The 22,999-nt window shown below is 38.3% G+C and overlaps 2 protein-coding genes across 5 annotated transcripts in view; one reads left to right on the top strand and one right to left on the bottom strand.

Annotated features, from left to right (window-relative positions):
• The window catches only part of FAM185A (family with sequence similarity 185 member A), a 163,509-nt gene that overhangs the window by 48,803 nt on the left and 91,707 nt on the right, over positions 1–22,999 (bottom strand). The window contains exon 9 of one of the 4 annotated variants that reach the window (XM_055392534.2): positions 10,111–14,926. The exons of the other annotated variants lie outside the window; for them this stretch is intronic. Coding sequence (XP_055248509.1) covers positions 14,897–14,926 — 30 coding nt within the window. The 3' untranslated portion in view covers positions 10,111–14,896. Of the gene's footprint in view, positions 1–10,110; positions 14,927–22,999 lie in introns of those variants that run through there. 4 annotated transcript variants of the gene reach the window in all.
• FBXL13 (F-box and leucine rich repeat protein 13) overlaps positions 1–22,999 on the top strand; it is a 260,413-nt gene that overhangs the window by 207,978 nt on the left and 29,436 nt on the right. The window contains 1 exon segment of the mRNA XM_019030762.4: positions 9,356–9,439. Coding sequence (XP_018886307.2) covers positions 9,356–9,439 — 84 coding nt within the window.

Below are 22,999 nucleotides of genomic sequence, written 5' to 3'. Positions count from 1 at the left end.
ATGTGGAGGGAGATGAGGCTGGAGAAAGAGATGGAGGGCAGAATATGGGTGGCCTTGAGTGCCCTGCACAGCAATTCAGGCTACATGCAGTATGCAGTAGGAGCCATTGAAGAACTCTGAGTAGGAGAACAGGACAGATTTGTGCACAAGAAACATAACTCTGGTGGCAGTGTGGATGATCTATTGAAGAAGGGATGAGCAATTGCAATGATAGCTAGAAATAATGAGGTTTTGATAGTGGCGGCAGAGGGGGCAGATTTGAGAGATATTTAGGGGGTGGCATTGGTAGGGCTTAGTCATTGGCTGAATATGGGGAACAGAGAGGCAGAGAGGAGACATAGACGATGCTCAGGTTTTTTATTTGGTCAGTTGTGAACATGGTGGTGCCACGAACCAGGAAAAGAACATAGGAGAGCGATTAGGGCATGGAGACAAGATACTGAATTCCATTTTGGACATGTTTAATACTAGTACTAGCACATCTCTCTAAACTATGGGCCCCTTTGATTCTGGGTGACAGAGAAGACAAACACCCATCTGACTTTTGGAATCTTTGTTTTTGTTTTGTTTTACTTTGCTTTGTTTTCCTCAGGATATCTGGAACCATAGGAATTCAGTGTGTTCAAATTCAAGCATTTCTGAAAGAAAACTCACACAAGGATTTTCAGTACCATCCCCCTCCAATTTTATCCCCTCTATCACAGCAAAAACTTATACTCTGTTTTATCCTTAAAAACAAATAAAAAAGGCATGAAAGAAGCCTTCTTATGTTTACTGACTGTCGGGGGACTTTTTAGATTTCCCATGATCTATACCCCGAGTAACAACATCCTGGAGTCCTGGGTGCCCCATTCCATCTTATTTCATAGAGTGCATTTTCCAATATCCTGAATTGGATACCCTAGGTTATATCAAATACCCTATCAAATACCCTAGGTTATATAGATTTCCCATATAGAGAAATTGGAGCCCTATAAAGAGGGTCATAAAGGTACAAAATGCAGAGGAAGGAGCCATTGTATTTAAATCAAAGGAAAGTCCATCACGAGCATTCATCTTTCACAGACTCCTGACTGAAGCTAGCAAAAAGAATAGGAAGAGCTCAATGAAATCTCATGGCTTCCAGTTTGAATTCTAGTTCTCTGAAAGTAACAGTGCTGAGTTAGAGGTGCCTATGACACATTCAGATGTCTAGTTATCAGTTAGAGAACAAGATCTGTATCTCAGGAGAGAGATCTGGGCCAGATCTAGAGATGGCTGAAGTGGTCAAAGCCATGGATGCGAGACAGAAAGAGAAGAGAAGGTCAAGTTCCAAGCTCCAGGGAACATCAGTATGTATTGAATAGATTTGGAAGATGAACCTACAAAGGAAACTGAAAATGAACATCCAGAGAAGTAGGTGGAGACAGAGGTCAGAGTAATATCATGAGAAACAAGGAAGGTGCTATTTCAAAAGGCAGGGGATGGTCAGCAGAGTCAAGCTTCAAAGCTGGGTCAAGTAATATGAAGATAGAGCAGTATCCATCAATTTTTGTAAAGTAAAACTGTTCATCTATGTATATAATACTTGTACATGTTAACATTCATAGCTGAGTACTTTGCTTGAATATTAGCATATTTGTGCTGATGGTTTGTTTAGAATAGAAAGTAAACTAACCAGAACTGTGTTGCTTTGTATAAAGAAATAAAGCCTAGTGTAAATATTTTATATAATTCTTTGTTGATACACAAAAATATTCAATAACAGACACATATTGGGTTTTTCCTCCAAATTATGCTATTTCCACAAACACTAGTAATACAAAAAGAAATATGAATAATGAAAAAACATATTCATATCATTGCGCACCCTCCAAAACGTCCATTTCTTTTCTTTTTTTTTTTTTTGAGACAGAATCTCCCTCTGTCGCCCAGACTGGAGTGCAGTAGTGCAATCTCAGCTCACTGCAACCTCCGCCTCCTGGGTTCAAGCAATTCTTCTGCCTCAGCCTCCCAAGTAGCGGGGACTACATGCCTGGCTAATTTTTGTATTCTTAGTAGAGACGGGGTTTCACCACATTGGCCAGGCTGGTCTCGAACTCCTGACCTCATGATCCACCCGCCTTGGCCTCCAAAAGTGCTGGGATTACAGGCGTGAGCCACTGCGCCCTGCCCAAAACGTCTGTTTCTTTTAACACACATATACATACACTATACATACACATATGCAGATGTGAATTTTTTTTTTTTTTTTGGAGACACAGTCTCACTCTGTCATCCAGGCTGGAGTGCAGTGGCACGATCTTGGCTCACTACAGCTTCTGCCTCCTGGGTTCAAGCAATTCTCCTGCCTCATCCTCCCAAGTAGCCGGGATTACAAGCACCTGCCACCATGCCCGGATAATTTTTGTATTTTTAGTAGAGATGGGGTTTTGCCATGTTGACCAGGCTGGTCGTGAACTCCTGACCTCAGGTGATCCACCTGCCTTGGCCTCCCAAAGTGCTGGGATTACAGGCATGAGCCACCGCGCCAGGCCTGCAGATATAATTTTGTGTACTGCTTTTTGAACCTAAGTATGTTACTATATATTCTTTATAACAAACACTTCTCATGTTTGCAGAATATTCTGGGTGTACTATAACATCTCAACAAATTACTTTTTAAATAAAAAGGGGTAAATATACCTCTTCTAATAAAGAGATCTATGGTAGTCATCTTCTGAACCAAGTGGCCCAACAGCATCACCAGTTGTGGAACAACTGGACATATGTGCCTCCCAATGGGATGCTATAATAATTCAGGAGTATTTTTGCAAAAAAAGTTTACCTTGAATCTAATCATAAGGAACAATTAGACAAATCCAGAATGTGAGACATTCTGCATAATAACTGGCCTAGACCCTTAAAAAAAGTCAATGTCTTAAAAGAAAAATTTAAAGAAAAAAAGACTAAAAAGACATGATAACCAAATCCAATGCACAAATTGGGTCTTGGATACAAAAAAATTTGAATGTTGACTTTGTACTAGATATTACAGTATTACTGTTAATTTTCTTGGGTGTCATAATACTATATATGTCTATACTATATATGCATAATACTACATAGTTACATAGGAAAATGTCCTTATTTCTAAGGAGATGCACATGAAATATTTAGGGATAAAGCATCATGATATCTGAAACTTATTTTCAAGTAGTTCAGGGAAATTTATGTATATTTGTGTGTATATATATGTGTGTGTGTATATAACTATATATAAACTATGCATATGTATATAAAATTTTATTCATACATATATATGAATAAAATATGTATGTTCATATACACACTCAACTAAATAAATGTGGCAAATGTTTATAATTGGTGAATTTATATGAAGTGTATGTCAGTATTCTTTATAACCATTCTTTAAACCTTTCTGTACATTTGAATATTTTCAAAATAGAGAGTTGGGGAAGCATGTTTTCTGTTTATGTTGGTGATAGTCTAAGCCAGATGTAGTATGACTCAGCCGTATAGTAAATACACACCACACACACACACACACACACACACACACACACACACAGACCATTCCAACATTTGGTAACTAGTTCATTGCCATTGTCTATGTACATCAGCTAAACAATTCCAGATGAAAAAGTGTGGGGAAAGTGTAGTGTTCAAGGATTTGTCTGCTCTCAAATGTCTGTGTGCATGTGTCTGTTCCTGGCAGTGTTCCATCTTCCCTCCCTCTACTCCCAGTGACCCCAAACTGAACTCCTTCCCAACAACTCACACTTTCCACATGAAGTCTCTGTCCATGCTATTTCTTCGGCCTGAAACACTGTTCCCATTGTTTCACTTGTCAAAATGATACTTAATCTTTAAGGCTTGATTCAAAATCTCCTTCCTCTATGTAACTCTTTTCTAGACTGCCATCTCTTTCTTCCAACTGGAAGCATTCATTCGCTGCTGTGTGGTCCCTATAGCTCTCTTGAAACACATACTTCATTCTTTCTGTAGAGAATGAGTTGGTACATAAGGAACCTATTATAGTGACTTATGTACCCACTCATATTCCCCAGAGAGAGAAAGTTCTATTTAATTCTGTTGCATAGGATGAAGTCCAGATTGCTTAGAATAATGTACGAGGTTCTTGTGACTTGGTGCTTGCTTCCTTTTGAGCCTTATGTCCTGATATGCCCCTCAATGAACGTGATACTGGAGCTATAACGAAGCCAGTTTTCCACTCGGGACTCCTGGGCCCCTAAGATTCAGGCCCCTTAATTCCATTAGCAATGGAGGAGCAAAGTACTCCCCAGGATTCCTGTGAATTTCTGGTGCCTCACATTCTCATGCAACTTGCAATGCTGGTGACTTCCCCAGGCCACCACTCCAGCTGCTTTCCTCTGCACTTCAGCTGACCATAAAATGTAGTCCCTTTTTATGCTTTGGGAAAATAAAAGCAAAACCTCTCTCCAGCAAAAGCATTCATGAGTTTGGCTGACTTATGAGGGAGACCAAGGATGATTTCCATTGCAATGATGCCACAGCTTTCCTGAAAGTAAGCATCAATCTGCCCTTTGCCCCACTGAGACCGAGTCACTCTATCTTGCTGTTACCTCTTGCCTCCTCATTTTTGGCTTGTCTTCCCACTCCACTCTTCCCACTCCACTCTTCCTGTCCCTCCCAGGGCTAAAACCTTGGCATCAGAAATCTGTAAAATGTAAATGTCACTTGTTTCAGAGAACACCTCCTAATTTGGAGCATTTATGAACCTCACAGTGCCAAACAGAATATTTACCTGCTGGCTCTGACATTCTTTAGGTCACTAATCTAAAAAGTTTCTGAGAAAAAAAAAACCCACATTAAAAGTGAATCCTGTTGCCTGAAATAGTGTGTTTCACTTATTAGGCAGTGAAATTCACTGGCCTCCTGTAACCAGCATGAGGCAATTTTTAATGGAGGCCTCATCTCTGCCAGCTCGATTTGTTGCTGCTCAGTTACAAAGATGTGTTTACTTACAGCAGAAAGGGCTTCTAGTTACTTGTCTAACACATGAGCAGGGTGACATCTCTTGCTCCCCGTTTTGCTAATATTTTTGTCATCAGGGTCTGAAGTTGCTAACAAAAATATATTAAAAGTGGGTAATATCTATATTCATCTTGGACTTAAGGATGCTATAGGAATATTTTCTGAGTTTTATGTACTTATACAATTATTACATCAATCTTTTTTTAAACATTTTTTATTGAGACATAATTCACGTACCATAAAACTCACCAATTTAAAGTATACAATTCAGTGGTTTTTAGTATGTTTGTTTGTGGTGGAACTACCACTAGAATCTAATTCCAGAGCATTTTCTTCACTCCCAAAAGAAAAGCCCTTCCCATTAGCAGTCACTCCTTATGCCTGTCCCACCCTGAGACCGCTTTAGGCAACTGCTAATCTACTTTCTGTTTCTATATATTTGCCTATTCTGGACTCTTCATACAAATGGAATCAAACAATATGTGGCCTTTTGGGTCTGTCTTCTTTTACTTATGATGATATTTTCAAGTTTCGTTCATATAGTAGCATGCATCAGTACTACTTTTACTACCAAATAATATTCCATTGTATGGACCTAACATTTTATTTATCATTTCATCAACTGATAGGCATTTGGGTTTCCACTTTTTTCTTTTATTTTTAGTTGACACATAATAATTGTACATATTTGTGGAATGCAGAGTGTTATTTCCTTATGTGTAATGATCTAATCATGGTAGTTAGTATCCATCACCTCAAATATTTATCATTTTCTTTGTGTTGTGAGCACTAAAGATCCTCTCTTCTAGTTTCTTGAAAATATACAATAAATTATGGTTAACCATATTCACCCCACAGTGCTGCAGAATACCTGAACTCATTCCTCCTATTAAACTATAATTTTGTAATTGTTAACCAACCAATCCCCATCCTCCCTCCCTGCCACTCTTCCCATCCTCTAATTCCCACAATTGTACTCTACTTTTTCTTAGCTCCCATGAGTGAGGACATGTGGTATTTATCTTTCTGTGCTTATCTTATTTTGCTTAACATCATGTCCTCCAGGCTCATCCATGTTGCTGCAAATGACAGGATTTCATTCTTTTTTGTGGCTGAATAGTATGCCATTGTGTATATATACTACATTTTCTTTATCCAATTGTCTGTTGATGAACATTTGGGTTGATTCTATATCTTAGCTATTGTGAGTAGTGCTGTAGTAAACATGGGAGTGCAGGTATCCCTTTGATATACTGAGTTTCTTTCCTTTGGGTAAATACCCACTAGTGAGATTGCCGGATCATATGATAGTTCTGTTTTTAGAGAAATTTCTATGCTGTTTTCCATAATCGCTGTATTAATTTATATTTTCACCAACAGTGTATAGGAGTTCTCTTTTCTCTGCATCCTCACCAGCATTGTTATTTTTTGTCTTTTTGATAATAGCCATTCTAACTGGGGTGAGATGACATCTCATTGTGGCTTTGATGTACGTTTCCCTGATGATGATTTTTCATATATTTGTTGACTATTTGTATGTCTTCCTGAGAGGTTTGGAGGTTCAAGCAGGGGAGTGCAGCTACTTGTATCCTAGACCAATAACCCATCCTCCTCTATCAGGGTTGGCTATCCTCTTTGACCCAGCACGCAGCTTTGGGGAGGGACACACATGGAATGGTGAGGGAAGAAGGGGACACCTGCCTAGCCAGCCAGATCAGCCGAATCAACCCTGGCAATCAATGGGGTGACAGATATCACAGCCACATCGCCCTCACATATGTCTTCTTTTGAGAAATGTCTGCTTGGTTCCTTTGTTCACTTTTTAATCAGATCATTTGTTTATTTGCTGTTGAGTTGTTTGAGTTCCTTGTATATTCTGGATGTTAGTCCTTTGTTGTATGACTAGTTCACACATGTCTTCTCCCATTCTATAGTTTGTCTCTTCACTTTGTTTATTGTTTCCTTTGTTGCGAATAATCTTTTTAGTTTGATATCATCCCATTTGTCTGTTTTTGTTTTTGTTGCCTGTGGTTTTGAAGTCTTAGCTATATAAAATCTTTGCCAAGATCAATGCCCTGAAGCATTCCCCCTGTTTTCTTCTAATAGCTCTATAGTTTCAGGTCTTATGTTTAAGTCTTTAGTCTATTTTGAGTTTATTTTTGTATATGGAGATACAGGAGTCTAGTTTCATTCTTCTAGATACAGATATCAAGTTCTCCCAGCACCACTTATTGAAGAGCACCATTTGTTGAAGAATGCATGGATTTTATTATAAATAGTGCTGGTATAAACATTCATGTACAAGTCTTTGTAAACATATGTTTTCACTGCTTTTGGGTATAAACCTAGGAGTAGAATTGCTGGGTCATATTATAACTCTATGTTTAATTTTTGAGGAAATGCCAGACTGTTTTCCAAAGTGGCTGGCTCATTTTACATTTCCACTAGCAGTATATGAGAGTCCCAGTTTGTCCACATCCTCACCAATGCATTTTATTATCTGTATTTTAAATTATAGCCATCCTAGTAGGTACGTTGTGGTATGTCATTATGCATTTATCTAATGGCTAATAATGTTGATCAATTCAATTTTTAGGCCATATGTTTTAATGAACAATTACAGTGATGAGACATGGCATTCTGTTTTAATATTTTAATTTTTAATGATTTTGAATAAAGTAGTAAGCATATGTGTTGTTATATGTCATATTTAGCAAATGCACTTCATTTACAGCTTATCTTAAAAAATTCTAACTTGACTACATAAAAGTGAAATCTAAGTGAAAACTTCAGAGATAGTTTCATAGGACAAATTTTCTATAGCATACTAAAACATACTTAGCTATTATCAACTATAGGGTAAAGAGACAAACTTTGCATCTGTTACTTGATATTTGTGTTCAAACAATTTGGATTCTATTGGGGAATATCTAAACTCTTCCAATTCTTTTAACATGAATAAAATAGCATCCACATCTGGAACCCAGACCACATGTGATGGCTCCACAGGATTTGGTCAGACTTTGTTTTGAAACAGGGAGGCAGAAAACATAATGTGTTCCTAGCAAAAGAATCCACAGTCAACAATAAAATTGAAAGAATGAGGTTGCATAGAAGAAAAAGATATTCCTGAAGAAACTGAAGAAACAAATAAAAACTTATGGCACAGGAATAAATTCAGCATAAAATAAATGCAAATAAATGTTTTTAAAAAGTTAAAAGAATTCACAGATTTTATTTTGGAGTGGTATGCAATACCATTAAAAGAAATTAGAAATCATAGTTTAAGCAGAGGCTTAAATAAAACACATTTTTATTAATACAGGCTTTTTTTTTTTATGAGAAGGCCCAATCTGTGCATTGGGAATTAAAACAAAACAAAACAAAACAAACAAACAAAAAAAACAAGATATAATATTTGCATAGCCCATTTTAAATTGTGGTCCAAATGTTGTATTTAAGATCGATAAAATATAAGCCAATCCTGCAAATAAAATATAAAAAGGACAAATCTATGTGTCATTTCTGGTATTTTCCCTGCCAGCCAGCCCTGGAATCATAGAATGGCGGCAGGTGAGGGGTGAGTTGGGGGTTGGGTTGTCCACCTAGTTTAGGAAGTACATTGTATGGGATTACATAAAAGTAATGTGATCCTGATTGAAAAACAGAAGGATGGCATCAATAAGCCACATTAGTCAGTTCCTTATCTGAGTGTTGTGCCAGTAAATTTGGGGAAAAAGTACTGAGAAATGGGACAACACAAGCACACATAAAAAAAATTAAGGCTGAAAGTGCAATCTCTTTTTTTAAATTAAAAAAATCCAAGGCCTTTAACCTGAAAAAGAAATGATCTATGACTGAATGATTATCTGTCTCTAGGCCTTTATATAAAGATCTATTCTCTTCCTCTTCAAGGGATTAATCATTATAAAATGAGCTAAAGATTTTTAGATGTTTTGGTTAGGCATAAATAAAAACATATTAACAAATAGGTTCTTTATCCACATGAAGTATCTTCAAAATAAATTAGTAAGTTGGATTTGTTTATATTGATTCAGATAACATTTATCTGGAAACAAGTGGCAAGATAATAACCTCCTAAGGAGTTTTCTGACTCTGGGATTCCAGAAAAGCTTTTGTAAAACATTAGAGACAACCTGAAAATTTTACTTAATGGCAATGCCTAATCTAAGTGGTCTTATGATTTGTTAAGTGTAAAGAAATATGACAGCAGCTAAAATTTTTTAGTTTTCATAAATGGTTTTTTATGTTGTCAGTTTGTATAAATGGTTATTGGAACTATATATTCCATACTAAATGATAATCACAAAATGATCTTTATATGAAATATTTTTAGGGTTTGAATGTGCTTTCCAGACATAAAAAATTGAAGGAACTTTCTGTATCCGAATGTTATAGAATCACTGATGATGGAATTCAGGTAAGATCATTAAGATCATCTGTTAAAGAATTAAGATTGAAATTTTTCTTTTTTTCCCAATGAATAAAAAGGACTATTTTTATTGAAATAACAGAATTGCAAAATATAAATCACTTTTGCCTTTAGTTCTTAAGCAACTACAAAATAAAAATTTACAAGTACAAACAAAGCTTAAAAACAACAAAATTAATGATATTGTTATAACATGTAAAGTATTAAAATGTAGCTAAATATTTACTATTTTTTTAATTATACTTTAAGTTTTAGGGTACATGTGCACAATGTGCAGGTTAGTTACGTATGTATACATGTGACATGCTGGTGCGCTGCACCCACTAACTCGTCATCTAGCATTAGGTATATCTCCCAATGCTATCCCTCCCCCCTCCCCCCACCCAACAACAGTCCCCAGAGTGTGATGTTCCCCTTCCTGTGTCCATGTGTTCTCATTGTTCAATTCCCACCTATGAGTGAGAATATGCGGTGTTTGGTTTTTTGTTCTTGTGATAGTTTACTGAGAATGATGATTTCCAATTTCATCCATGTCCCTACAAAGGACATGAACTCATCATTTTTTATGGCTGCATAGTATTCCATGGTGTATATGTGCCACATTTTCTTAATCCAGTCTATCATTGTTGGACATTTGGGTTGGTTCCAAGTCTTTGCTGTTGTGAATAGTGCCACAATAAACATACGTGTGCATGTGTCTTTATAGCAGCATGATTTATAGTCCTTTGGGTATATACCCAGTAATGGGATGGCTGGGGTCAAATGGTATTTCTAGTTCTAGATCCCTGAGGAATCGCCACATTGACTTCCACAATGGTTGAACTAGTTTACAGTCCCACCAACAGTGTAAAAGTGTTCCTATTTCTCCACATCCTCTCCAGCACCTGTTGTTTGCTGACTTTTTAATGATTGCCATTCTAACTGGTGTGAGATGATATCTCATTGAGGTTTTGATTTGCATTTCTCTGATGGCCAGTGATGATGAGCATTTTTTCGTGTGTTTTTTGGCTGCATAAATGTCTTCTTTTGAGAAGTGTCTGTTCATATCCTTCGCCCACTTTTTGATGGGGTTGTTTGTTTTTTTCTTGTAAATTTGTTTGAGTTCATTGTAGATTCTGGATATTAGCCCTTTGTCAGATGAGTAGTTTGCAAAAATTTTCTCCCATTTTGTGGGTTGCCTCTTCACTCTGATGGTAGTTTCTTTTGCTGTGCAGAAGCTCTTTAGTTTAATTAGATCCCATTTGTCAATTTTGGCTTTTGTTGCCATTGCTTTTGGTGTTTTAGACATGAAGTCCTTGCCCGTGCCTATGTCCTGAATGGTAATGCCTAGGTTTTCTTCTAGGGTTTTTATGGTTTTAGGTCTAACGTTTAAGTCTTTAATCCATCTTGAATTGATTTTTGAAAAATGATTAATTCACTTTATTTCTTATTTCCATAGATTTTTGGGGAATGGGTGGTGTTTGGTTACATGAGTACGTTTTTTAGTGGTAATTTGTGAGATTTTGGTGCACCCATCACCTAAGCAGTATACACTGTACTGTTCTCAATTTGTAGTCTTTTATTCCTCACTCACTTCCCACCCTTTCCCCCAAGTCCCCAGAATCCATTGCATCATTCATATACCTTTGCATTCTCATAGCTTAGCTCCCAATTATGAGTGAGAACATACAATGTTTGGTTTTCCATTCCTGAGTTACTTCACTTAGAATAATGGTCTCCAATTCCACCCAGGTTACTGCAAATGCCATTATTTCATTTTTATGGCTGAATAGTATTCCATACCACAATTTCTTTATCCACTCATTGATTGGTGGACATTTGGGTTGGTTCCCCGATTTTGGAATTGCGAATTGTGCTTCCATAAGCATGTCTGTGCAAGTATCTTTTTCGTACAATGACTTCTTTTCTTCCGGGTAGATACCCAGCAGTGGGATTGCTGGATCAAATGGTAGTTCTACTTTTAGCTCTTTAAGGAGTGTCCACACTGTTTTTCATAGTGGCTGTACTAGTTTACATTCCCACCAGTAGTGCTGAAGTGTTCCCTTTTCACTGCATCCCTGCCAACATCTATTATTTTTCGACTTTTTGATTATGGCCAGTCTTGCAGGAGTAAGATGGTTTTGCATTGTGGTTTTGGTTTACATTTCCCTGATCATTTGTGATGTTGAGCATTTTTTTTTCATATGTTTGTTAGACATTTGTATAGCTTCTTTTGAGAATTGTCTGTTCATGTCCTTAGCCCACTTTTTGATGGGACTGTTTGTTTTTTTCTTGCTAATTTGTTTGAGTTCGTTGTAGATTTTGGATCTCAGTCATTTGTCAGATGTATAGATTGTGAAGATTTTCTCCCACTCTGTGCATTGTCTGTTTACACTGCTGATTGTTTCTTTTGCTGTGCTGAAACTTTTTAGTTTAATTAAGTACAAATTGAATAAATTTTGTGGGTCACAGTAGAAAAAACAGAAATGGATTGGAAATGTAACAACACATATGTGATCTTAGTTGAACCAAGTTCACCTCCAGGCTCTTAGTTAGGTCTCCACAGCCAAAGTGATTGAGATTTATTTTCCCTTCCCTGTCTACTCTCTCCCTTCCTCATGTCAGATTCAAAATAAACAGGGATATTTTACATGGAGAGCGATGAACTGCAGTGTGGTAAAAGTCTTCTCATATAAACAAAGTATTCTGTGGATAGAAATGTTATATGATCTAATCATGAAAGTTGGGGGAGTTTGAAAAATTATGCCAGATACTCAACAATTAGGAACTTAAGTTACTCAAACATACTTCCTAACATCCTTTATGGGAATGGAAAGCATGAGATAAGTAATTGGCTAGGATAAATGATTACGTGCTCAATTGATTCTTCAAGAGCTTGTGAGAAAAGTAAAATTCCTAGACCTAATCTTAAGTGATGTGTAGGAAGTCATAAAGTACATATTGTGAGCAAGCCACAGTGTAATTTTTTCATCACTTCAAGCATATCAATATGCTGTTAGAAAAAACCCCAAAGTCATGTGTCATACATGTATTGAACAAGAAGGGAAGCAGTAACCTAGGAATGCAAGCACTGAAACACATTGGAAGTTCTAGATAAATGTGCCTTGAGAGTTTAAAACCCCAACCACTCATAAAAACCTGAAGCTAAAGTAGGAATAGAAAGAGAGAGAGAAAGAAAGAGAAAGAGAGAGAGAGAAAGAAGAAGAAGAAGGAGAAGGAAGAGGAGGAGAGGAGGAGGAAGAAGAAAAGGAGGAGGAGGAGAGGAAGAAAAGGGAGGGAGGGAGGGAAGGAAGGAAGGAGGGAGGGAGAGGGAGGGAGGGAGGGAAGAAAGAGAGAAAGAAAAACCTATAAAAGGGTTTGTCCCACAAGTAGGAAGATAATGCAATAATAGCTGAGAAGTCCACAGAGCATGGCAAACCTTAGATTATCTCTGTCAATTTGAAGTAGACTTTCCAAGAAGTTTTAACATGACTAACAGGAGACTGTTAAAATACCATCCCAACTAGTGGGCTGTAGAGGATTCCAGGTCAAAAGATTCTCTAGACCTCTAGCATTGAATTCTAAACTTCTGGAGCTGAAAGAATCTTAGAAACATCTAAAGCAACTCCCTAATGTTAAGGTAGTAAGAATAAAAAAATACCTCAAAGGCCAAGAGGGCTTAAATGACTGGCCCAAAGTCTTATACCTTCTCAGCAAACTAATTCAGTAACAGTTTTATGGAAATGAAAGGTAGAAACGGAGAACTGCTGTTCTGAATGGTTGTTTGACAGCTTAGTGAGAAAAAAACGTTTTCAAATTATTTTTGCTGTTTCTCACTGGGTCTGCTGTTTCTCACTGGGAACAATGTAATCATACTTAAGGGAATCTGCTTTAAGGAGCATTAGTGTCACATAATGTCAATTTCCCCCAATTTTAGACCAGGGATACTAATGTTCTAAGAAGTCCCTAAGAAATCTGCCTGGTAGTATATTTAATAGTGCAGAGTTAAATAAACGGACACAAAACAAATATCCCAGAGAGGACTAGAAAATTCCATATTGGAAATATTGTAACTCTTTAATAACAAAAAGGGTTACAAATCATTTAGATGTATGTAACCTACTAAGAGAAAAAGTTGAAAGATTCCTCTAAAGTTAAGCCATGATTTACCTGCTGCAATTAACTTAAGGGTTAAACATGCATTTATACAAAGTTTTATCTATGAATATGATATAGTCAGGCTTTCAAAAGATCTTTGACAAGGTGATAGACTAGACAAAACAGTTTAAAATATTAACATTTTTAATACTGGGTTATATTTCTCATATGGTGACCAATTATATTTGACCAATAACTAGAAATCATTTAGAAGTATTGAAAGCTACCATGGTGATGACATAGCCTCTTAATGTATATTATTGATTAAGTTTTAGATGCTCCTCTCATCCTTGGGATGAAGGAGTATTGGCCAAAGTTTGATGTTAAGTATCAGGAGACCAGTGTTTTCTGTCATTCTTTTTTGATTCTATGGGGTCCAGACATTTTTCTTTTCACTCTTTGGAGCCTAAAAATTGTACTATTTTTAGGTGCTCTGAGATTGTAGATGAAAGCATTTACCCATTTGGTAACTATATGACCATACAGCTGAGTTCTGGCATATCTTTAAAACAATTTAATCTTTTACAAACTGACATGTATTTATTTTCAGTAATCTAAAAGATTAGTTGTTCTACTCAAATTCATGAACAATAAATTTTTCTTTTTTTTTTTCTAAAAAAACAAAACAAAACAGGATACATGTGCAGAACATGCAGGTTTGTTCCATAGGTATGCGTGTGTCATGGTGGTTTGCTGCACCTATTGACCTGTACTCTGAGTTCCCTCCCCTCACCCTCAACCCTGAAATTTTTCTTTTTCATCATTTCTCATCCTTCTTTTTCTCCTCCCTGCTTTTGGTACGTGTGTGTCTGTGTTGTGGCTTTTAACCAGTTTTACCTCTTCCAAGATTCATACTTCTGGGCATGTGGTAATCTTTCCCCTTGCCTCCTCCAGCCCAATTATTAAGTCCCAAAAGGGAACAGACAAAGCCGGGGGAGGAGAAAGTGACTTACAAACTAATTTCACAATTCCTTACCTGGATTTAAAAAGAGAAGGAAAGAGAATAAAATAAAGTGAGTAAATTGAGATGTTTAGATTATCTGCACTTTATAAAGAATGCTCTCTCGTTACTTAGAAAAGGTAACTATAGGAGAGATTCTGTTTTTAGCACAAGACATTGAAAACTTACACACTACATAATTCGCTTAATGAGAAAAATGAATAAATTTTTTACCCTGGTTAGGTTTTGCAAGAGTTGTGAACATAATAAGAATAAAAAATTACCTCATTTTAGTGTTTAGTGGAAACCACAGCACATGCAGAGTCAGTGTCTGGAGCCTCAGATGTATTGACTTTTAGGATCTGGCTTTAATTACTTTCTCCAACGTTAGTTCTTTTCTGAGAACAACAGACATTCAATGATTATGTTACACTAAAATTATTTGGTGCTCTTGAAAGGCATTTTGGAGAAGATGTTTGATGCAGCTGTAACTGAGCATTTCTTAAGAAATCGTTTTCTTGAGGATTTTATGAGGTCAGTTAAATAACAGATGGCCAAGTATGGCAAAGAAATTGGCTTAAATGCAGTGTTACAGTTCAGACGTATTAGAAGTTCCACCTTAATAAGTTGTTTTGATAGAACCAATGGAATAAATCCAATTATTTACTCTGGTTGCTTTTTTTTGAGACGGAGTTTTGCTCTTGTTGCCCAAGCTGGAGTGCAATGGCACGATCTCGACTCACTGCAACCTCCGCATCCTGGGTTCAAGTGATTCCCCTGCCTCAGTCTCCCGAGTAGCTGGGATTACAGGCATGCACCACCATGCCTGGCTAATTTTTTGTATTTTTAGTAGAAATGCGATTTCACCATGTTGGCCAGACTGGTCTCGAACTCCTGACCTCACCTCAGGTGATGCACCTGCCTTGGCCTCCCAAACTGCTGGAATTATGGGTGTGAGGCACCATGCCTGGCCTCTGGTTGCTTTTTATACTCTTAATCTGGTTTGCATTTCTCATTCCTCTTTCCTAGAATGAAGCATAATATAAATACATTTATATAATATCCGTACACACGAACGTGTATTTTTTTATGCAGATTATCTCTAAATGAAAATCTTGCAGCTAGACAAAAATTTCTAATTATTTCAGTGTTAGTAGGTTGAGGTAGTTGATTAAGAAATGTCACTAGCGGCCAGGTGCTAATGTCACTAGCAGGAGAAAATCAGGTTTCATTAGGATGCACCAGAAGGACTGGCAGGTGTGTATGCAGTGAAAGTGTGCATATATGTGTGTTTACATGCAAATATATGTAAAGGTACATGTATGTCTAGTATATGTAGGTAAATTAAATATATGTATACACCTTGGTATATATTAGATCATATACATATGTCAATGTGTATATGTATTTATTACACCCAAATTGTGTATACAGAGATGCTATATGATTATACATTTCTAGGCTAAAACCAATAGATGATGGTCAGTATTCAAAGCAGATAATAAAAATTGGTTTGTTGGTTGGGTGCAGTAGTTCACACCCGTAATCTCAGCACTTTGGGAGGCCGAGGTGGGTGGGTTACCTGAGGCCAGGAGTTCGAGACCAGCCTGCCCAACATGGTGAAACCCTGTCTCTACTAAAAATACAAAAAAATTAGCCAGGCATAGTGGCGCACACCTCTAGTCCCAGCTACTCCGGAGGCTGAGACAGGAGAATCACTGGAACCCGGGAGGCAGAGGTTGCAGTGAGCCAAGATCGCACCACTGCACTCCAGCCTGGGCGACAGAAAGAGACTCCATCTCAAAAAAAGGAAAAAAAAATTGGGTGTTAAAGAATTACCTTTTTGTCTACGTTTTATTTTAAAAATTAACCATCCATTTAAATGACAAAGCTCTTTTTCCTGTGGAAGTTGTGGATTAGCTCTCTGACAGCAAAAGTAATAATATAATTTAGGGAATGTGGGACTAGCTGTCAAGAGTCCTAATTTTTATTCCAATTCTGCCTCTTACATGACCACATTTTCTTAAGCAATTCACTTAGCCCACAACAATTCATTCCCCTACAGTGACTACAATTGTGAAGCAGACAGGAGCTTGCACCCTAGAGCAGGGGTAGGCTTTTTTTTTTTTTCTGTAAAGTTTTGAAGGGTCAGGTAGTTTCTGTTTTAGGCTTTGCAGGCCATACAGTCTCTGTCGCAACTTCCCAACTTTGCCATTGAGCATAGAAACAGCCATAGACAATATGTAAATAAATGAGAGTTGCTGTATTCCAATAAAACTTTATTTATGGACACTGAAAATTTGAATTTCATATCATTTTCACATATCATGAAATATTATTCTTCTGTTGCTTTTTTTTTCAACCATTCAAAATATATAAACACCATTCTTAGAGTGTAGGCCATACAGAAGAACTACAGGTTAGCTGGGCAGGCAGACAGCCACCGTCAATGAGCATTGAGCCTGTGGCTGTCATAAGCAAATGCTGTTTGTGCTCTCTACCCTGCAGCCTGGTGGGCTGGCTGTGCTCGCATAGGTGGCCTGTGGCTGTCCCAAAGTTCAGGCACTTTGGTCATGTCCATTAAGCTTAGGAACGATTCTTAAGCTTCCTTAGTACAACACTGGGATATTATTTGCAATTAGCAAGTTGGAAAGAGCTTAGATGATTAATTAGGCTACTCCATACCTTCATGTAAGATCATGCTCAAACCATCTCATTTCAGATTTTTTTTTTTTTTTTTTTGAGACTGAGTCTTGCTCTGTTGCCCAGGCTTGTATGCAGTGGCACGATCTTGGCTCACTGCAACCTCCTTCTTCTGGGCTCAGACAATTCTCCCACCTCAGCCTTCCGAGTAGCTGGGATTACAGGCATGTGCCATCATCCTCAGCTCATTTTTGTATTTTTAGTAGAGATGGTGTTTCACCATGTTGGCCGAGGCTGGTCTTGAACCCCTGACCTCAGGTGATCTGCCTGCCTCAGCCTCCAAAGTGCCAGTATTATAGGCATCAGCCACCATGCCCAGCTTCAGATTAATTAATTTTGTGAAAATGTGACCATCTTGCTCAGTGATTGAACACAAAACATTTTGGGTTAGACTTTCCATGTAGAGGACATGGATAATCTGTTTGTTTTTTGAAAACAGAAATCATTATAATTTTTTTTTAAATGATGAGGTTAGGTTTAGTGGGTTAGGCAGATATATAAGCAGAAAAATTCAGTACTATGTGGTGGTTGTCAGCTAATATCAATTTAGCCTTTACTACATGTCAGGCACTGTTGTATTTTCCATGTATTAATTTCCTACTTTCTGAGGTAGGCAATACTTTTAATTCCATTTTACAAACTGGAGGTTCCAAGAGGTTAAAAACTTCTCCCAAGTCATGAAACAGGTAAGTACATGAGCTAGTGTATAAAATGTCTAATTCCAAAAGGATGCTTTTAGTCATAATGCTGTGATAAAGGTATGTAGGAGGCTATGGGAGGATTCAGGCGAGGTACCTAATCCAGCATGGGAATGCCAGGGAAGTTTATCTGTCAGAAAAATCACTTTAACAAGGAATGTGGAAGTTACATTGAAGAGCAGAAGGGGAAAAGGGGAGTGAAGGTAGGAATCTGAGAGGTTTTTGTTATAGTCCAGGGGTGACAGGATAGCAACCTGAACAAGGGAAGTAACAGGGAGGCTGGGGAGAAGGAAATGGATTAGAGAACATTTAGATAGCAAAATCCATGAAACTGTTGATAGTTCAGATGAGGGATGAGTGTGAAGATGTGGTTAAAGACGATGTCCATGCATCTGACTTGGCTGCCAGGAATGTTGGTGGTGTCCCCGCTTTCAAGCCCTATGAACTACCAAGATATATTCAGTATTTTGGCACTTACTGTTGTCAAAATTTCTTTTCTTGTGAGTATGTGATTTATAGGAAATATATATATTTTGGTCTTTATCCACAGTCCTGGCACAGAGCTCCTTAAAGGGCTTGTAACTTTCTGAGCAATAGGGGTAATAGGTATCTTTTGTTCTAATATTTGGTCTTTGACCATGGTTCCTGATGCAGAACTCCTAATTCCTTGGAGTTTCCTGGGTGTATCTTCTGTTCTAATGAGGTGACTCTTGGTGAGTTCTTGGTTGGGGGCTGGTCATGAGAAAGGCCAGGCCATGATTAGAATCTTGGAACTTTCTGCTCCATTCCCCATCCTTTGGGAAGGGGAGAGGGGCTGGAGATTGAGCTAATAATTGATGGTGTCTATATGACGAAGCCCCCATAAAAATCCCTGAACTACAGGGTTTAGAGTACTTCCAGGTTGGCGAACACATCCATATGCCAGGAGAGGGGTGCACTCCAACTCTGTGGGGACAGAAGTTCCTGCACTCAGGACCTCTACACCTAGCCCTATGTACCTTTTCATCTGGCTGTTCATTGGTATCCTTTATTATATAATAAGCTGGTAAACATGTTTCCCTGAATTATTTGAGTTGTCCTAGCAAATTATCAAGCCCAAGGAGGTAGTTATGGGAACCCTAATATATAGCTGGTTCATCAGAAGTCCAAGTGACAACCTGGGACTTGCGATTGGCATCTGAAATCTACTGGGATTGAGCTCTTAACCTGTGGGGTCTGTGCTAACTCCAGTTAATGTCAGAGTTGAATTAAATTGTAGAACATCCAGTTGGTGTCACAGAATTGGTCAGTGTGTAGAAAAACCCACACATCTGGTATCAGAAGTGAAGTGTTCTGGAAGTATTGAGAGTGGTGTGACTATAGAGAAAAAAACAGTTTTTTTTATATGGCATGATTTTGTCTGTGTTTCCTCTAAGCTCTCTTCACCCCTCCACTCTTACGACAGTCTTTTAGGCATTCTCTCTTCCACTCTATCTTTAGGTTTGTGGCAGCCGCAGGCAGGCTAAGGGAGCTCTGTTTGAATTTATTTTTACTCTACCTACAAGTAATTTGAAGGCTGTATTGTTCTCTTAGTTCTAGTAATGATGAATGTATGGGTCCTGTGCAGTTTTATTTCTTTTCTCTTTATATTTTCTGGTTTGGAGGGGAGGCGAAGATTCAGACTTCGATAATCGTCATTGTTCTCCAAACCCAAACATAGCTCCCTCTTATCTTTTATTAACTATAAAAGATAATTAATAAATGACTCTGAAGTTAATTATAAAAAAGTATCTCTAACAGAGACAGTTCATCTGCTTTTTAAAGCCCTGAAACCAGAATGCAGTAGTATTTATAATTACACAAAAGAAGGAAGTCTGTGGTAGTGGTTCAGCCTCATCTGCTCTCTTGTCTTTTCTGCCTGGTTTGTGGCTTATATTCTTCACAAGCTGGTTTACTAATATCTTGCAGATGGCACCACTGATGAATTTTAAGGGTGTAACCTAGGTCAGCGCCCTGTTGTCTGATGATCACTTAGGTATCTGACTTCGGCTTATGGAGTATAAACGGCAGTAGAGATATTAGAACCTCCACTTCTCTCATTGTCCTCTTCAGGCCCCGTCTTTTTTGAGACCCTCAATCTTGCTCTAGCTGCTTCACATTGGATTTTTAAATTTTTATTATTTTTTTTTTTATTAAGACGGAGTCTCGCTCTGTCACCCAGGCTGGAGTGCAGTGGTGCGATCTTGGCTCATTGCAACCTCCGCCGCCTGGGTTCAAGCGATTCTCCTGTCTCAACCTCTGGAGTAGCTGGGATTACAGGTGCCCACGACCATGTCTGGCTAATTTTTTGTATTTTTCATAGAGACGGGGTTTCGCCACGTTGGCCAGGCTGGTCTCAAACTCCTGACCTCAAGTGATCCACTCGCCTTGGCCTCCTGAAGTGCTAGGATTACAGACGTGAGCCACCGTACCCAGCCTTTCTTTAAAAGCTGTGGCAGGTTTTTTTGTTTTTTGTTTTTGTTTTTGTTTTTGAGATGGAGTTTTGCTCTTTTTGCCTAGTCTGGAGTGGTGCGATGTTGGCTCACTGCAACCTCTGCCTCCTGGGTTCAAGTGATTCTCCTGCTTCAGCTTCCCAAGTAACTGGGATTACAGGCATGCGCCACCACGCCCAGGTAATTTTGTATTTTTAGTAGAGACGGGGTTTCAGCATGTTGGTCAGACTGGTCTTGAACTCCTGACCTCAGGTGATCCGCCTGTCTCAGCCTCCCAAAGTGCTGGGATTACAGGTGTGAGCCACCATGCCCGGCCTACCACTTGAAATAACATACTCCTTCTCTCCCTTAATCTTCATAACCTTTTATGATACATTCTCTTAGATTATAAACTTTTGATTTTAAAAATTTGCCCTTTGGTAACATTTATCTTGATTTACAAATAGAAAAGGAGGTAGAGGAGGAGGGATTCGGCATAAGGGACTGGGAAGGGCGGCAGCCATGTGGCACAATCATAAGCTACTTCATAGTTGGGAGAACAACAGAGCAACAGTCATTGCTGTTCATTTGACTTTTGGTCTGACCCAGGAATGTTCAGTAAGTTGAGTGGCTCCAGGCATAGTCTAAGTGGAAACTGAGGGTTCAGAGTTCTGAGTCTTGTACTCTGGACTATCTGTGCTATGGAACTGAAACCCCTAGAATTTGTAAGGAACATCTACAAGGATACTCAGGTCAGAAAGGCCCAGGAGTACCTACCTCATTCAGCAACAGTCCAGTCAAAATCTTCCTCCCTGACAATGGCCTATGACCAGCCTGTTCTAGACATTCCTCTCTGGAGTGTAAGAAGGGTTGAGTTCATGTGCTCTAACAGCAAGAACTGGATTATTCTCCAGTGACTCTCTTCTGATCTTAAATACTTAGTTTGAATCACTAAACTTTCTAACTAGTTATGAATGTTGTTTGTGCAAGATTCTCATCAATCATTCTCATCAGTTGATAGACTCCACCCCCTGGTGCTCAACCAAAGTTGATTTTGGTAGCCTTTGACACATACTGACTTGTAATGCCAAAGATGGATTAGATGTGTTGGCTCCATGTAGCAACATTTTTTTTTAAAGAACTCAACGTTGATTTCTATTTGTTTTCCAAGATTAAGTCATTCAGTAATTATCAAAGCATGAGATTTCAGTAACTCCACCTCTTCTCTAGGGTTACAAGTTGTGTTTATGGTTCGCAACAGAAGCAACGGAGGACTCCTTTCCAAAATGACTTTAATCATTGGCCTTTGTTGCAGCAGAAGCTCTGAAATCTCTTGTATGGGGAGGTGGAACGTCTGGACATTTGGATCTTTTGTCTCTTGACCATATTGCTTGGCAAAGTCTCTCTTCTCATCCAATACTCCAGGTTACGATTAGGAAATAATTGACTAAACTGTCTATGATGGAGATTCCAGAGGATCTCTGGTTTAGAAGTGTTTTACAGCGTATTGGGAGAGGAAACTAAGGAATTCCTCTGGTAGAATGAAGGGTAGTGGGGATATCTGGTAGCTTGTGGAGAAAGCAACCCCCTACAAAACCTGGAATAATTAAGAGTTTTACTACGGAAATCTGTGCTGCTTGGCTATCCATGCCAAGGATAGTTTCCTAAACTTTATAATAGAACAACATACCCCTGGAGACCCAAGACACCTGGAATCAACTGGGAGTCACAGATAAACTCTTGCCAAGATACCCAGGCATTATTCTTTCTTCAAAGCCTGTGAGCAAAAGAAATAAACAGTATTCTCTGTGGCTTCTGACACTAGTGTGTTTCTAATTGTGGGGGCAGTTCAAAAGAATTAGAAATTTGCTAGACTTCAAAGGATGTGGGATTTGACAGTTTGTCAGTTTCCCATTGTCTGTAAGGTTCCAAGGGATACTGGAGTCATGGGTACTATGTTTTCTTGGCCGAAAAACAGCTGAAGCTGAGAACACCCCACACCAGTCCTGGCTTCTTGCCCACTCCCATTGGGGAAGAACCACTCTCAGACAACTGAAGCACTGCTGAACTTGCTAAATGAATGTGCACATCTGTTCTTTTCATGTTGAGCATCCACAGAACAGAACTAAAAGAGAATGTGTTAAAAGGAAGATAATCCGTAGGAGCCCTCTCCCACTCTTTAAGCTGCCCCTGGAACATTAGTTTATCCTTTGTAAGATGAAACTTGCCAAAAGTTAAAAAAAAAAAAAAACTGTCAGATTGTCTGAAGGCAAAAATTTAAAAAAAGGGAAAATAAACATCAGAATGTTTGCTTCTTTTGTTTTTTAAACCTATGTTTAAGTTTTTGATATGTTTTTGATCCCTCTTCTATGTGACACACCTAGGCTTTGCTCATTGTGCCTTGCCTGACATAAACCAAGGGCCTGTGGCATGTCTCACAGGAGCTATGATTTCTCCATGTTATAATTTGTAATAACCCTCCCTATCAATTCCAGTTAAATTTTGTTCATTATATTTCCTCATCCTAAAGCCCTCATCACATACATCACAGATAGGATCATTCCAGGGTCTCTCTGGTTCACAGACAAAAGCCAGGGTCCATGTCTTCCAAGTGCTTTTG

The sequence above is a fragment of the Gorilla gorilla genome, chromosome 6 (assembly GCF_029281585.2).
Source record: "Gorilla gorilla gorilla isolate KB3781 chromosome 6, NHGRI_mGorGor1-v2.1_pri, whole genome shotgun sequence".
In the NCBI taxonomy this organism is placed as follows: Eukaryota; Metazoa; Chordata; class Mammalia; order Primates; family Hominidae; genus Gorilla; species Gorilla gorilla.
Note: the sequence above shows the minus strand (reverse complement) of the source record. Positions and strands in the feature narration are given on the sequence as shown.